At 37.6% G+C, this 13,590-nt stretch overlaps 1 protein-coding gene across 1 annotated transcript; it reads left to right on the forward strand.

Annotated features, from left to right (window-relative positions):
* The first annotated feature begins 617 nt into the window (after window positions 1-617).
* Window positions 618-7,837, forward strand: LOC148208485 (uncharacterized). Its single transcript, XM_088118769.1, is given in 7 exon segments — window positions 618-2,444; window positions 2,541-3,624; window positions 3,627-4,158; window positions 4,403-4,676; window positions 4,678-7,165; window positions 7,168-7,206; window positions 7,209-7,837. Coding segments are annotated over 7 exon segments (6,873 nt in total).
* The last annotated feature ends 5,753 nt before the right edge of the window (window positions 7,838-13,590 follow it).

Below are 13,590 nucleotides of genomic sequence, written 5' to 3' on the forward strand. Positions count from 1 at the left end.
TAGCTCAATATGCTCAAAAAAATCAAAGATTAAGGGAAACTGTTCAGGCGCTTTCAAGCCGTCTCGACAAAACCCAGAATGCTGCTGATGGGTTAATGCATGATTATGCCTATATCAAGGAACAATACAACCAAGTGGAGTATGAATTAGACCATGTGAGGCGCGATAACACATTGTTGTGTCATAATTCAGAACATGTACTCACCCAAGTCAGACAGGCAGCCCGTAGGGCAGATGGTTTAGCTGAAGAGGCACGAGCTCTCACATCTGCCATTGCCCCTACACAGCCGAATGGCAAAAGCACACTCAAGTTCTTGGGCAAACTTCGACGAGATCTAGAGCATTGGGGACAGTTTTATTGACACTCTGCTTTAATGTACTTTCAATTCCATGATTTAAGCATTGGGGTTCAAATTTGGCATAATTGTTGTTTTCTTGTAATCTTCATTTATTTATTTATCCAATTTATAATAAAGTCACGAACTTATTTATTTATGGTTTTCTTTCTCTTTCTTTTTGTCTTATATTTTTCTAAAAAACAAAAGGGATTGTTCAAGATAGCTCGCTCACTGGCACCACATCGCACTTACCGTACCAGACGTAGGGCAAGATTAATGATGGAAGATCAAAAAGCCGAGCAGGAGAAAACAAGGAAAGATATCGAGGAGTTGCGAGGAAAGTTAGATGTCATCCTCCTCGCGTTGGAAAAAGGCAAAGCGGCTGCAGATCCTGCTACATCTAGCAACCCTGTCCATGAGCCGCAAGAAACCCCGCCTTATCCACCTGGGTACGGTTCACCTCTTAGGCCAGTGGCAGAGGGTTTCATGCCACAATATACAACGTACAACCCTCTGTATGACGTCCCGGTTGGTCAGTATCCGCATCCCTTTGTTAAGGGAGCTCAGCAAATCCCAACCTACATCATTTTTCGAGAGCCCGAGCAAATGATGTCACCCCCTACAGTCCTTAACCTAGGCGATCTCCCAGCCAAGACAGACCCAGTCGGACAAAATGCCCCTAGTAACGAGAAGTTCGAAGTTCTGGAGGAAAGATTAAGAGCAATAGAGGGGACATACGTTTTTGGCAACATCGATGCCTCACAATTGTGCTTGGTGTCTGGTTTAGTCATCCCTCCAAAATTCAAGGTGCCAGAGTTTGAGAAGTACAATGGTTCTTCTTGTCCTAAGAATCATCTTATAATGTACTGTAGGAAGATGGCAGCATACGTCCAAAATGACAAATTGTTGATACACTACTTTCAAGATAGTTTATCTGGTCCGGCCTCTCGTTGGTACATGCAGTTAGATAGCTCTCATGTTGGCTCGTGGAAGAATCTGGCCGACTCCTTCCTAAAACAATATAAGCATAACATAGACATGGCTCCAGATCGCTTAGATTTACAGAGGATGGAGAAGAAGAGTACAGAGAGCTTTAAGGAGTATGCTCAAAGGTGGAGGGACACGACATCTCAAGTCCAACCTCCTTTAACAGATAAGGAGCTATCTGCCATGTTCATCAATACCCTAAAACATCCTTTCTATGATCGGATGATAGGAAGCGCTTCCACAAATTTCTCTGATATTATGACCATCGGAGAAAGGATCGAGTACGGGGTTAGACATAGGCGAATAACTAGTACTGCCGATGAGCCATTGGCCGCAAAAAAGACAAGTCATTCCAAGAAGAAGGAAGGTGAGGTGCAAATGGTGGGAGCAGACCGACACTCTTGGAAACAACAACCGTACAGTCGGACACCGCGATACACTCCGTATTATTACCCAACACCATACGGGTATAATCAACCATTTGTGAATAATGCAACTTCACATTACTCCCCTTATTCTTCCCAAAATTTTCGACCCCCAACCAGTCAAAATTTCCAACCTACCCCAGCCAGTCAAAATTTTCAACCTAGGGGTCAGCAGCATAATACATTCTATACTCAAGGGCAGCAGAATAATAGAGGGGCACGTAAACAGACCCAGTTTGACCCAATCCCCATGACTTATACTGAACTTCTGCCTCAGTTATTTCAAAATAATCAGCTGGCACCTGTACCTGTAGATCCGATCCAGCCACCATACCCAAGATGGTATGATGCAAATGCTCGTTGTGACTATCACGCAGGAGCCATAGGGCATTCAACAGAGAACTGCACTGCATTGAAATACAGGGTTCAAGCTTTGACCAAGGCAGGTTGGTTGAACTTTAAAAAAGAAAATGGGCCTGATGTAAGTAAGAAGCCGCTGCCGAATCATCAGAATGTCCAAATAAATGCAATCGAATGCCAAGGGATCGAGTCGAAGAGTAAGGTTGCCGATATTACAACCCCTATGGAGGAACTATTCGAAATTCTCTTGGGCAGTGGATATATATCAGTGGAATACCTATGCCGAAAGTATAAAGGGTATGATGAAAGTCTAACGTGCCCGTTCCAAGCTGGGGCAAAAGGTCACTCCCTAGAGCAATGCAACAATTTTCGGATGAAAGTTCAAGAGTTGTTAGACGCAAAAATCCTTACTATTGCAAATTCTCACTAGAAGAAACGGACAAATGTTGTGGAAGATATCTTGGTTGCTGAGGGCTCAAGTGATTCTCTTAATCCAAAACCCATCACCATCTTTTACCGTGAAAAGCCAGATGCACCTAGCTGCAGTCGGAAACCAATCACTATTACGGTCCCAGCTCCTTTCGAGTATAAAAGTTCCAAAGCAGTGCCTTGGAAATATGAGTGCAAGGTAACTGTAGGGCAAGATGTATCATCTCCTTCACTCCCAGTTGACAATATCACTGGAGTGGGAGGTTTGACACGAACTGGGAGATGTTATACACCGAATAGCCTGCTAAAGCGCGTGAATGAAACTACTAGTGAAAAGAATAAAGAGAAAGCAAGTGAGAAGAAGAAGGAGAAAGTGGAAGAGGATAAGAAAGGGAAGGCCAAACTCCACGAGGATGTCCATGATGAACTGGTGGAGGCAATTGTTGTAAAGGATGTAAGTCCTAAACAACCCGTGTCCGAGGAAGAGACTCAAGAGTTTCTGAAACTAGTGAAGCAAAGTGAATACAAAGTTATTGAACAATTAGGTCGGACACCCGCAAAGATCTCTATATTATCTTTATTGTTATCCTTTGAAGCGCATCGGAATGCACTGTTGGAGGCCTTGAAACAAGCTTTCGTTTCACAAGACATCATAGTGGATAATTTGAGCAACGTTGTGGGGAATATAACGGCATCTAGCTCCATCACTTTTACAGATGAGGAGATACCACCAGAGGGTACAGGACATACCAAAGCTCTCCACATCTCAGTTAAGTGTAAAAACTTCCTAATAGCAAAAGTCCTTGTGGACAATGGATCTTCTTTAAACATAATGCCAAGATCCACGCTAGAGAAGTTACCCGTTGATATGTCCCATATGAGACCTAGTACTGTGATAGTAAGAGCTTTCGATGGAGCTCGCAGTGCTGTTGTTGGGGATATTGAGATCCCGATCCAAATAGGTCCTTGCACCTTTGACATAACATTTCAGGTTATGGACATCACATCAGCTTATAGTTTCTTGCTGGGGCGACCGTGGATACATTCGGCAGAAGCAGTTCCATCCACTTTACATCAGAAAATTAAGTTGCGGTTGACCAAAAGTTAGTGATCATATCGGGACAAGAAGACATTCTAGTCTCAAGGCTTGCTTCGATGCCATACGTTGAAGCAGCAGAAAAAGCTTTTGAGTCTTCATTCCAATCATTCGAGATTGCAAATGCAACAACTTTACATGGGAAGTTTGGAAGACCCAAGCCACGACTTTTAGAGACCGCCTTTAAAGGAGACAATGGGAGCTTAGACAAACTGCTGAGGATGGCTAAGAATACAAAGAAGTTCGGGTTGGGGTATAAACTAAGTAGAGGCGACATCATTAGAGTGCGGAGTCTGGAAAAAGCAAAACGCCTCTCAAGATTTGAGAATGAGGAGCGTGATTACCCTAGGAGGATTGTTCCACCTCTCACCCACTCTTTTAGAAGTGCCGGCACAATCCATCAAGAGTACGATGAGAGCTCTGTAGTGGCAGCAGTGACAGAAGAAAGAGAGCAAGTCGGACCTTTTGTCTACCTGTGTCCAGACGGTTTCGAGCTGAGCAATTGGAGCGTGATAGAGCTACCGTCTTTTGTAAATAATAAATAAAAGTAATTGTCCACTTTTTTTCCTTCCCCTCATTTTCTTAATTAATTAAATTAATTTTCTATTTCATGTACATTCCATCCAGACCCATTATTTGTTTATAATTCTTTCATATCAATAAAGTTTGAGTTCATTCACTTTGTTTCCTTCCTCTACTATTTTCTGGGCCAATTTATTCATTTATTTCTGTTTCTTTTCTTTTCTCCTTTATTATGTCTTAAACAGTAATACTGAGATTGAATGCGATAATGATTCGAAATACGAGCTCGATACACCTATATACAATATTGAATCTGATGAGGAAATAGATGACGAGCCCTCTGCTGAGTTATTGAGAATGCTAGAAGAAGAAGAAAAAATGTTGGGACCCCATGAAGAATTAACTGAGACACTTAACTTGGGATCACAAGCCGAAGCCAAAGAGATTAAAATAGGCACTCATATGTCTTCAGAGAGTCGCAAAAAGTTGATAGAGTTACTTCATGAGTATGCTGATGTTTTTTGCTTGGTCCTATCAGGATATGCCTGGTTTAGATACAGACATCGTAGTGCACAAATTGCCGATCAACCCAGATTTCAAGCCGGTGAGACAGAAGTTACGGAAAATGAGGCCAGATATGTTGATCAAGATAAAGGATGAAGTAAGGAAGCAAATCGATGCAGGGTTCCTTACGGTATCTAATTACCCTGAGTGGGTGGCAAACATTGTCCCTGTACCAAAGAAAAATGGACAAGTAAGAATGTGTGTTGATTATAGAGACTTGAATCGTGCAAATCCAAAAGACAACTTCCCGCTTCCTCATATCGATGTGCTGGTTGATAATACTGCTGGGTTCTCAACCTTCTCCTTTATGGATGGCTTCTCAGGCTACAATCAGATCAAGATGGCACTTGAGGATCGTGAAAAAACCACATTCATTACGCTATGGGGAACTTTCTGCTACAAAGTTATGCCATTTGGGCTAAAAAATGCTGGGGCAACCTACCAGCGTGCCATGATTACTCTCTTTCATGACTTGATGCACAAAGAAATTGAAGTTTACGTGGATGATATGATTGCCAAGTCAAAACAGGGCGAGGAGCACACAACTATTTTAAGGAAGCTGTTTGATTGATTGAGGAAGTTCAAATTGAAACTCAATCCCAACAAATGCATATTTGGGGCAACCACTGGAAAACTCCTTGGTTTTGTAGTAAGCCAAGAAGGCATTAAAGTTGACCCGGATAAAGTCAAAGCAATCTTAGAGATGCCACCTCCACAGACGCAGAAAGAAGTCAGAGGATTTCTAGGACGACTCAACTACATCGCAAGGTTCATATCTCACTTAACAGCAACTTGCGAACCCATCTTTAAATTGCTCCGCAAGAACAGCGATGGGGTATGGAGTGAATATTGTCAAGCAGCATTCGATAAGATTAAGTAGTATTTGCAAGACCCTCCAATTCTTGTGCCACCAACTCCAGGACGACCCCTTATTTTGTATCTCACAGTGACTGAAAACTCAATGGGATGTGTACTAGGGCAGCATGATGATTCAGGCAGGAAAGAACAGGCTATATATTATTTAAGTAAGAAGTTCACCGATTGCGAGACTAGATACTCTCAAGTAGAAAAAACTTGTTGTGCTCTAGCTTGGGTTGCTCGACGTCTAAGACAATACATGTTGTATTATACCACATGGCTCATTTCAAAGATGGACCCCATAAGGTACATTTTTGAAAAGCCGTCTCTTTCGGGTCGAATTGCAAGGTGGCAGGTCCTCTTGTCCGAATATGATATTGTTTATGTGACTCAAAAGGCTATTAAGGGGAGTGCTTCGGCCGACTACCTAGCTCAACAACCTATAAATGACTACATACCGGTAAAGTTCGATTTTCCAGATGAGTATATCTCCACCATAACTGCAAGTGAGGAAAGTTTAGACCCACAAACTTGGACCATGATGTTTGATGGTGCCTCTAACGAGTTAGGTCATGGGATTGAGGCTATTTTGATATCACCAAAAGGGGAACTATATCCTCTTACCGCTAGATTATGTTTTGACTGCACACATAATATGGCCGAGTATGAAGCATGCTCGATGGGCGTCCAAGCTGTTGTTGATATGAAGGTTAAGAAACTTAAAGTTTTTGGGGATTCTATGCTAGTAATTCATCAACTAAGAGGAGAATGGGAAACAAGAGACATTAAGTTGTTGCCTTACAAACAACTCATAACAGAATTGTCACAAGAATTTGATGAAATCTCATTTGATTATTTGCCAAGAGAAAATAATCAAGTAGCAGATGCATTGGCAACATTAGCGGTGATGTTCAATTTAGAACTCAATGAGGATGTCCGTCCGATTAAAGTTGGGAGGAGAGATGTCCCAGCTTCTTGTATGAGCATTGAGGAAGAACCCGACAGTAACCCCTGGTTTCATGACATCAAGCAATATATAAAGAGTAAAGAGTATCCACCAAATGCTTCAGAAAATGATAAGCGCACCCTTCGCAAGTTGGCAATGAAGTTTTTCTTAAACGGAGAGATACTGTACAAGAGAAACCATGACATGGTTCTCCTAAGGTGCGTCGAAGGAAGAGATGCCAATAGGATTATGGAAGAAGTTCATGAAGGAGTGTGTGGCACTCATGCAAATGGACACATGATGGCTAGACAAATTTTAAGAGCTGGCTATTACTGGCTGACTATAGAGACAGATTGTATTAAATATGCAAGAAAATGTCATAAATGTCAAATTTACTCGGACAAGACTCATGCTCCTGCTTCTCATTTGCATACTTTGACAGCTCCTTGGCCTTTCTCTATGTGGGGCATGGATGTGATAGGACCTATCGAACCTAAAGCATCAAATGGGCACCGATTCATTTTGGTAGCCATAGATTATTTTACTAAATGGGTAGAAGCAGCTTCTTACCGAGATGTGACAAAAGGAGTTGTAGTCAAATTCATCAAGAAGGAAATTATTTGTCATTATGGTCTTCCTAAACCATAATTTCCGATAATGCAAGGAATTTGAACAACAAATTGTGAGTGAGCTCTGTGAGCAGTTTAAGATAAAAAATCTCAACTCAACCCCTTATCGACCTAAGATGAATGGTGCAGTAGAAGCCGCCAACAAAAACATAAAAAGAATAGTTGAAAAGATGACTGTAACTTACAGAGACTGGCATGAAATGCTTCCATTTGCCTTACATGGTTACCGCACCTCAGTCCGTACTTCAACTGGGGCAACGCCATTTTCTTTAGTTTATGGTATGGAAGCTGTTCTCCCTATTGAAGTAGAAATTCCATCATTGAGAGTTATCATGGAAGCTAAGTTACAAGAGGCTGAGTGGGTCCAAAGACGTTATGAGCAGCTAAACTTTGTAGAAGAAAAGAGGTTGACGGCAGTATGCAGAGGACAACTTTATCAAAGAAGAATGATGAAAGCCTATGACAAGAAGGTGCACCCAAGAAGGTTTAGAGAGGGAGATTTAGTTCTAAAAAGAATTCTCCCATTACAGAAAGATCATCGAGGCAAATGGACCCCGAATTATGAAGGACCATTTGTGGTGAAAAAGGCTTTCTCCAGAGGAGCACTAGTTCTGGCCAACATGGATGGCACTGAATTTTTAAATCCAGTCAACTCAGATCATGTTCGAAAATATTATGCATAGTTTATGATGTATTTCAAAAAATTTCACTTTGATCTCAGTATTATGCTTGAAAGGTAGTTTTGTGTATCCATTCTCTATTATAGGCTATAAATTTAAACCACATCTTTGAGACGTGTGTCTCTTGTCATTTATAAAGTTTGGTCTCCATTCGTCTCTTTCTATATACGAAGGATGGTAGCTTTTTCACGTCTCCAAGGCTATGCGTTACTCGAAATCAAACATAAGGGCACAGGAAGCCCGAGGGACATTTTGTTCTCTGGAACATTGGGGCAAGTACGACATTACAAAGTTATCAGGGCAAAGTCGTCGTCCCATTTGTTCTGGTTACTCTCGATCCAGTTAAAAGGATTTTTGAAGGAAGGCGAAATGCGGTGATCGAGCTATCTGAACAATCCCAAGTTTTTATAAAAGCAAGTGATTTCACTCTATTTTTGCATCCAAGACAAATTTTCCTGTTATCATCATGCATCAAACGCACATTTCATGCACCGTTTCATGCGTCATTTCATGCATTTGCCTTGGATAAGTCTCCAAAAAGCCCTATGGCAGAGAATTTTATGACGACTCATTTTTGCTCAAGCAAGCTTGTTTAGTTTTATGTTGGAACCCGATCAAAGATCGTGGTCGAAGCCTGTGTCAAGCCAGGTCCGTCACTTTTTAGTTTTCTGTTGGTTAAATCGAACCCGATCAAAGATCGTGGTCGAAGCCTGTGTCAAGCCAGGTCCATTTCTTTTTAGTTTTTTGTTGGTTAAATCGAACCCGATATATCGTGGTCGAAGCCTGTGTCAAGCCAGGTCCGTTGCCTTTTAGCTTTCTGTTGGTTAAATCGAACCCGATAGATCGTGGTCGAAGCCTGTGTCAAGCCAGGTTCGTTGCCTTTTAGTTTTCTGTTGGTTAAATCGAACCCGATCAAAGATCGTGGTCGAAGCCTGTGTCAAGCCAGGTCTGTTTCCTTTTAGTTTTTGTTGGTTAAATCGAACCCGATATATCGTGGTCGAAGCCTGTGTCAAGCCAGGTCCGTCACTTTTTAGTTTTCTGTTGGTTAAATCGAACCCGATCAAAGATCGTGGTCGAAGCCTGTGTCAAGCCAGGTCCGTTTCTTTTTAGTTTTTTGTTGGTTAAATAGAACCCGATATATCGTGGTCGAAGCCTGTGTCAAGCCAGGTCCGTTGCCTTTTAGCTTTCTGTTGGTTAAATCGAACCCGATAGATCGTGATCGAAGCCTATGTCAAGCCAGATCCGTAGCCTTTTAGCTTTCTGTTGGTTAAATCGAACCCGATAGATTGTGGTCGAAGCCTGTGTCAAGCCAGGTCCGTTGCCTTTTAGTTTTCTGTTGGTTAAATCGAACCCGATAGATCGTGGTCGAAGCCTGTGTTAAGCCAGGTCCGTCACTTTTTAGTTTTCTGTTGGTTAAATCGAACCCGATAGATCGTGGTCGAAGCCTGTGTCAAGCCAGGTCCGTTGTTTTTTTTTCCTCGCTTTCCCAATACTCTGTCTTTTGCCTTTATCTACCCTTTTTCTGCAAGAATACACAAAGGGAGGCAAGCTGTAGACACCGTATTTGGTCCGGCTCGCTTTCGTTTTTTTTTAATTTATTACTAATTTATTTATTATTTATTATTTATTATTTATTTTTTTATGTTTATTGATTTAGTTTAAAATAACATAATTTACTTTATTATAAAATTTAATGTAAAGTGTTAATTGAATCAAATTTTAAAATTAGATTTTATTTGAAAATAATTGGTTTTTTTAAAATTGATTTTAAGATAAAAAAACAGTTCTCCCCTTTGATTTTTTCCTTCATACGTGTATCCCTTCCCCTTCTTCTCCTCCCTCTTTTTCTCTCTTATCTTCCCCTTTTTCTTTTTTATCGTTAGTTTTAGGTGTATTTAAGGAGGGTTGCAGTGGGGAGGAAAGACGGACAGAACCCATACAGAGAAGAATTCACTTCCTTCTTTCTCTCTATCATCATCTTCTCTTCCTCTTCACCCAGGCCGGCAACCCCGCCGATACACAGACTACACACGTCCCCCGGTGATCACAAGTTCAAACCAACCTGCACCACAGTAGTCGAGCGCAAAGTTCTACAACCGACGCACGGATCACCGACCACCTGAATCCGACCTCGAGTGCTCCTTCACGGTTTCAGACCCGCGGGCACACCCAGAATTTCCTCACTGCAGTACGTGGTATAGAAAATGGTTGTTTTAGAAATGATTTGATTTTTTTTATTTGTTTTAAATAAGCTTGTTTTAAATCTGATATATATATATTTTAAAATAAATTTGTTTAAATATGATTTGATAGATTTTAAAATTTATTTTTTTTAAAATATGATTTGATTATTTTTAAAATAAATTTGTTTTAACTATGATTTGATTATTTAAATTTTAAAAACAAGTAAGAAATATGATTTGATTATTTTTAATAAGAAATATGATTTCGTTATTTTTAAAATAAATTTGTTTTAAATATGATTTGATTATTTAGATTTTAAAAACAAGTTTGTTTTAAACGTTTTTTTTGTTTTAAAGAAGTTTGTTAGAGGAATTTCAAATCTAAAATAAAATAAATTTATTATTGTTATTATTATTATTATTATTATTATTTTTCATTTTAGTATTATTATTATTATTATTATTTTAAACATTTTTTTAAATAAAGATTTGTATGATAATAATTAATACTAAGTTGTATCATATGGTGTTGGCATTGTGGTAGGTTACTTAGGAGTAATTCACATGTCTTTGATTCAAGTCTTTGCTTTGCCTAAATTAATGTTTTTTTATATCATTATTTTACCAAACAACTATTTTAGATAAAATGTTTTTTTTTAATATAAAAAAAAACTTTCGTTTTTATAAGATTTCAAATTTTAAAACATTTATATAAAATATTAAGTAATATTTTAGGATGTTGGCACATGGGTAAGTAATTTATTTATGGACTCTTACATCACAAGTTCAAGTCTTGATGGCCCCTACACTAAAATTATTTTTTATTTATTAATTTTTCTTTTCTACTAAATAATTATTTCGAAAATCCCAATGACAGAAATTGGATCTTTCTAATATTCTCGAGGTGATTATTTGTTTTTCTAATGGTCTTTGCGCCACTCATGCTTGTTGGTTCATATTTTATTATAAAATATGAACCAATAAATTTGGGACATTTAAAAATCAAACACAAAATATTTTTCTTTTTGGACCAAAGTATAATAGGATAATTGTTGACAAAGTATGGTACCGATTTCGAACGGGTGTCGTAGGGTGCTAACACCTTCCCTACACTCAGTCGACTCCCGAACCAAAATTCTGTTTTCGTAGACCAACTTTTTAAAAATAGGTGACCAATCACACCTCGTAGATGATTGGTGGCGACTCCAAACCCAAATCTCGAAAGAGACCTGTCAGGAGATGACGTCGGCCGCTCCGCGTCGTGATGACGTTGCGACATATACTATTATTCAACTTTGTAAAATTGTGGAATGGTAATGTCACAAACCTAATATGCCTCCCTTGCAACTTCATGAATATGTCACAAATATCTCGAGATGTTTTCATGATTGAATCATCTTTGAGAGATGTTTGAAGTTACTAAGAATAAAAAAGTATTGAAACTTGTGAAAAACATGTAGAAGAAAGCCTATTTTTATAGTAGTAGAGGATAAAAGGTTACAAAAGCCTTTCAAATTCTAAAACTCTTGAAATTCTAGTATGAATTTTAATTAAAGAAAAAATTAATTTTATGTTGTTGGAAAACTTTTTGCATTCTAACCTTTTATATTCCATGCATTTATAGTATGGATAATTAATAATTAATTTAATATTTGTAATAATATATTAATGATATAATTTGTAATTTGTAAATTTAGTAAAGGGCAAAAGTGTCCAAAAATGTTTTTCCTACCTTTTTAGATTTAATTATTTTACTTAAATAGTTAGTTGGATTTAGTTTATAAAATAAAAATGTCGTTGACCGCATGAAGGGGTGTTTGGTTCGTTGTTTTGTCTTGGTTTATTAAGTCTGAGTTTGTTAGGTGTGGGTTTGGTTGGCGCAGTAAATAAGCTTATTAAGTTTGTGTTTGTTAAGTCTGTGTTTTGTATTTTGTTAAACTGACTTTATTAAACTTGTGTTCGGTTGGTTAAGTTTTAATTTTTTTAAAAAAAATATAATTTATAAACTAATTATTTAATTAAAATACATTTAAATTATTTTACAAAAGTCAATTTTCTTATGAAATTAGAAAAATATCATTTTAAGGATATACAAAATATTTTTAATATATTTATCCATCCAATTTTTTTTCCAATGATTAATTTCTAAAATAAATATTCAATTATCTATTAAAATACTTTTAAAATATTTATCAAAATTTAAACAAGAATATACATATTCATTCAACATAAATTTTACCATAGAAAAAATGTTATCAACCATTTATTTAATTTTTCACTATTTACTATCTTAAGTAAATTTAATTCCTTAATTATTCTAAAAAAAATATTACTTAATTATCATCAACATTACTATTAAATTTCACTTATTTTTATTTGACAATTACATTTTATTACAAGGTGAAAACCTTTTAAATAATAATTGTTTAAAAACTATTAAGTTAAAAAGAAGATAAATAATTAAAATAAATAATTATACAAAATTATAATGTCTTTCATTAATTATGCAAGTGACTTTTCCATTTTCACAAAATACATAAGAATACTTACATTTTATATACCTTCTTCAGATCCTTATTAATGTAACTGACGAGGTTGTTTAAGTTTACTCCTTTTTACGATAGCAATTCTGGAGCGCATAAAGTCAAACACATTTATTAAGTTACATATGTGGCCCAGTGGGAGATTGTTGGAATTTTTAACAATATGGGGCCACACATGTACTAATTTAATCTGTTTTTTGCTATTTAATTAGACCGAGATAAGTGATGTGTAAATTTTGGTTTAATAGAGTAATTATAAAATGGCTATGGACAAGATGTATAGATACCATGAAATAATTTCCAATTTGATGAGGGGTCAAATTGGAAATATCAAAACGTTGTAACCGACCAGGGGTTTTTGGTCGGTTACATAGGGGTTGTGGTCCCCAAGTCAGATCATTCCTCACGTCAGTATTCTCTTATCCCTTCATAGAGAATCTTCTCCCTGTTCTACTAATATACAAAGTAAAACCAGAGGAAAACGTGATTCATCTAGACTTGGAAGATCAAATCCGTCAATCGGTATTCAATTATGGATCAAGGTACGCTTCCGCTTCTTAAGTGTTAATTCTCTTGCATTGAAATGGGAAATCGATGTATGGCTTTTAAGTTTTGAGTTTCTTTTTTCTCAATATTGCACCCCTTGAAGTCTTTTTGAGCGCATGTTTTTCATATCGACTTGATGTTTATTATTAGCTATGAATTCAAACTTTTTGGTCACACTATAGGAATGAGTTTCGCCTGAAGCATCAGACGAATCAAAAGAGCTGGAAAGAGTTTGAAGAAAAGGGATAAGAAGGAATAAAACTCTTCATTTAATATCTTTACATATTATTTAATGCATTGATGCCCAAATCACAAGGTGCCATAGTATCACTCTCCAAAGCCTCGAACGCTGCAAAAAGAAAAGAGTAAAGAAAACAAAAACAAAGAGACAACAAACAAACAACCATGCATGCATGTGTGAGTAAAAGATAAGAATTTGGAAGTGATTTGGTGTGTGTCTAGTTGTCATCTACACGTGCTGATC

Source organism: Momordica charantia, assembly GCF_013281855.1.
Source record: "Momordica charantia cultivar OHB3-1 chromosome 10 unlocalized genomic scaffold, Mcharantia_2.0 BLBB01000010.1, whole genome shotgun sequence".
NCBI lineage: Eukaryota > Viridiplantae > Streptophyta > Magnoliopsida > Cucurbitales > Cucurbitaceae > Momordica > Momordica charantia.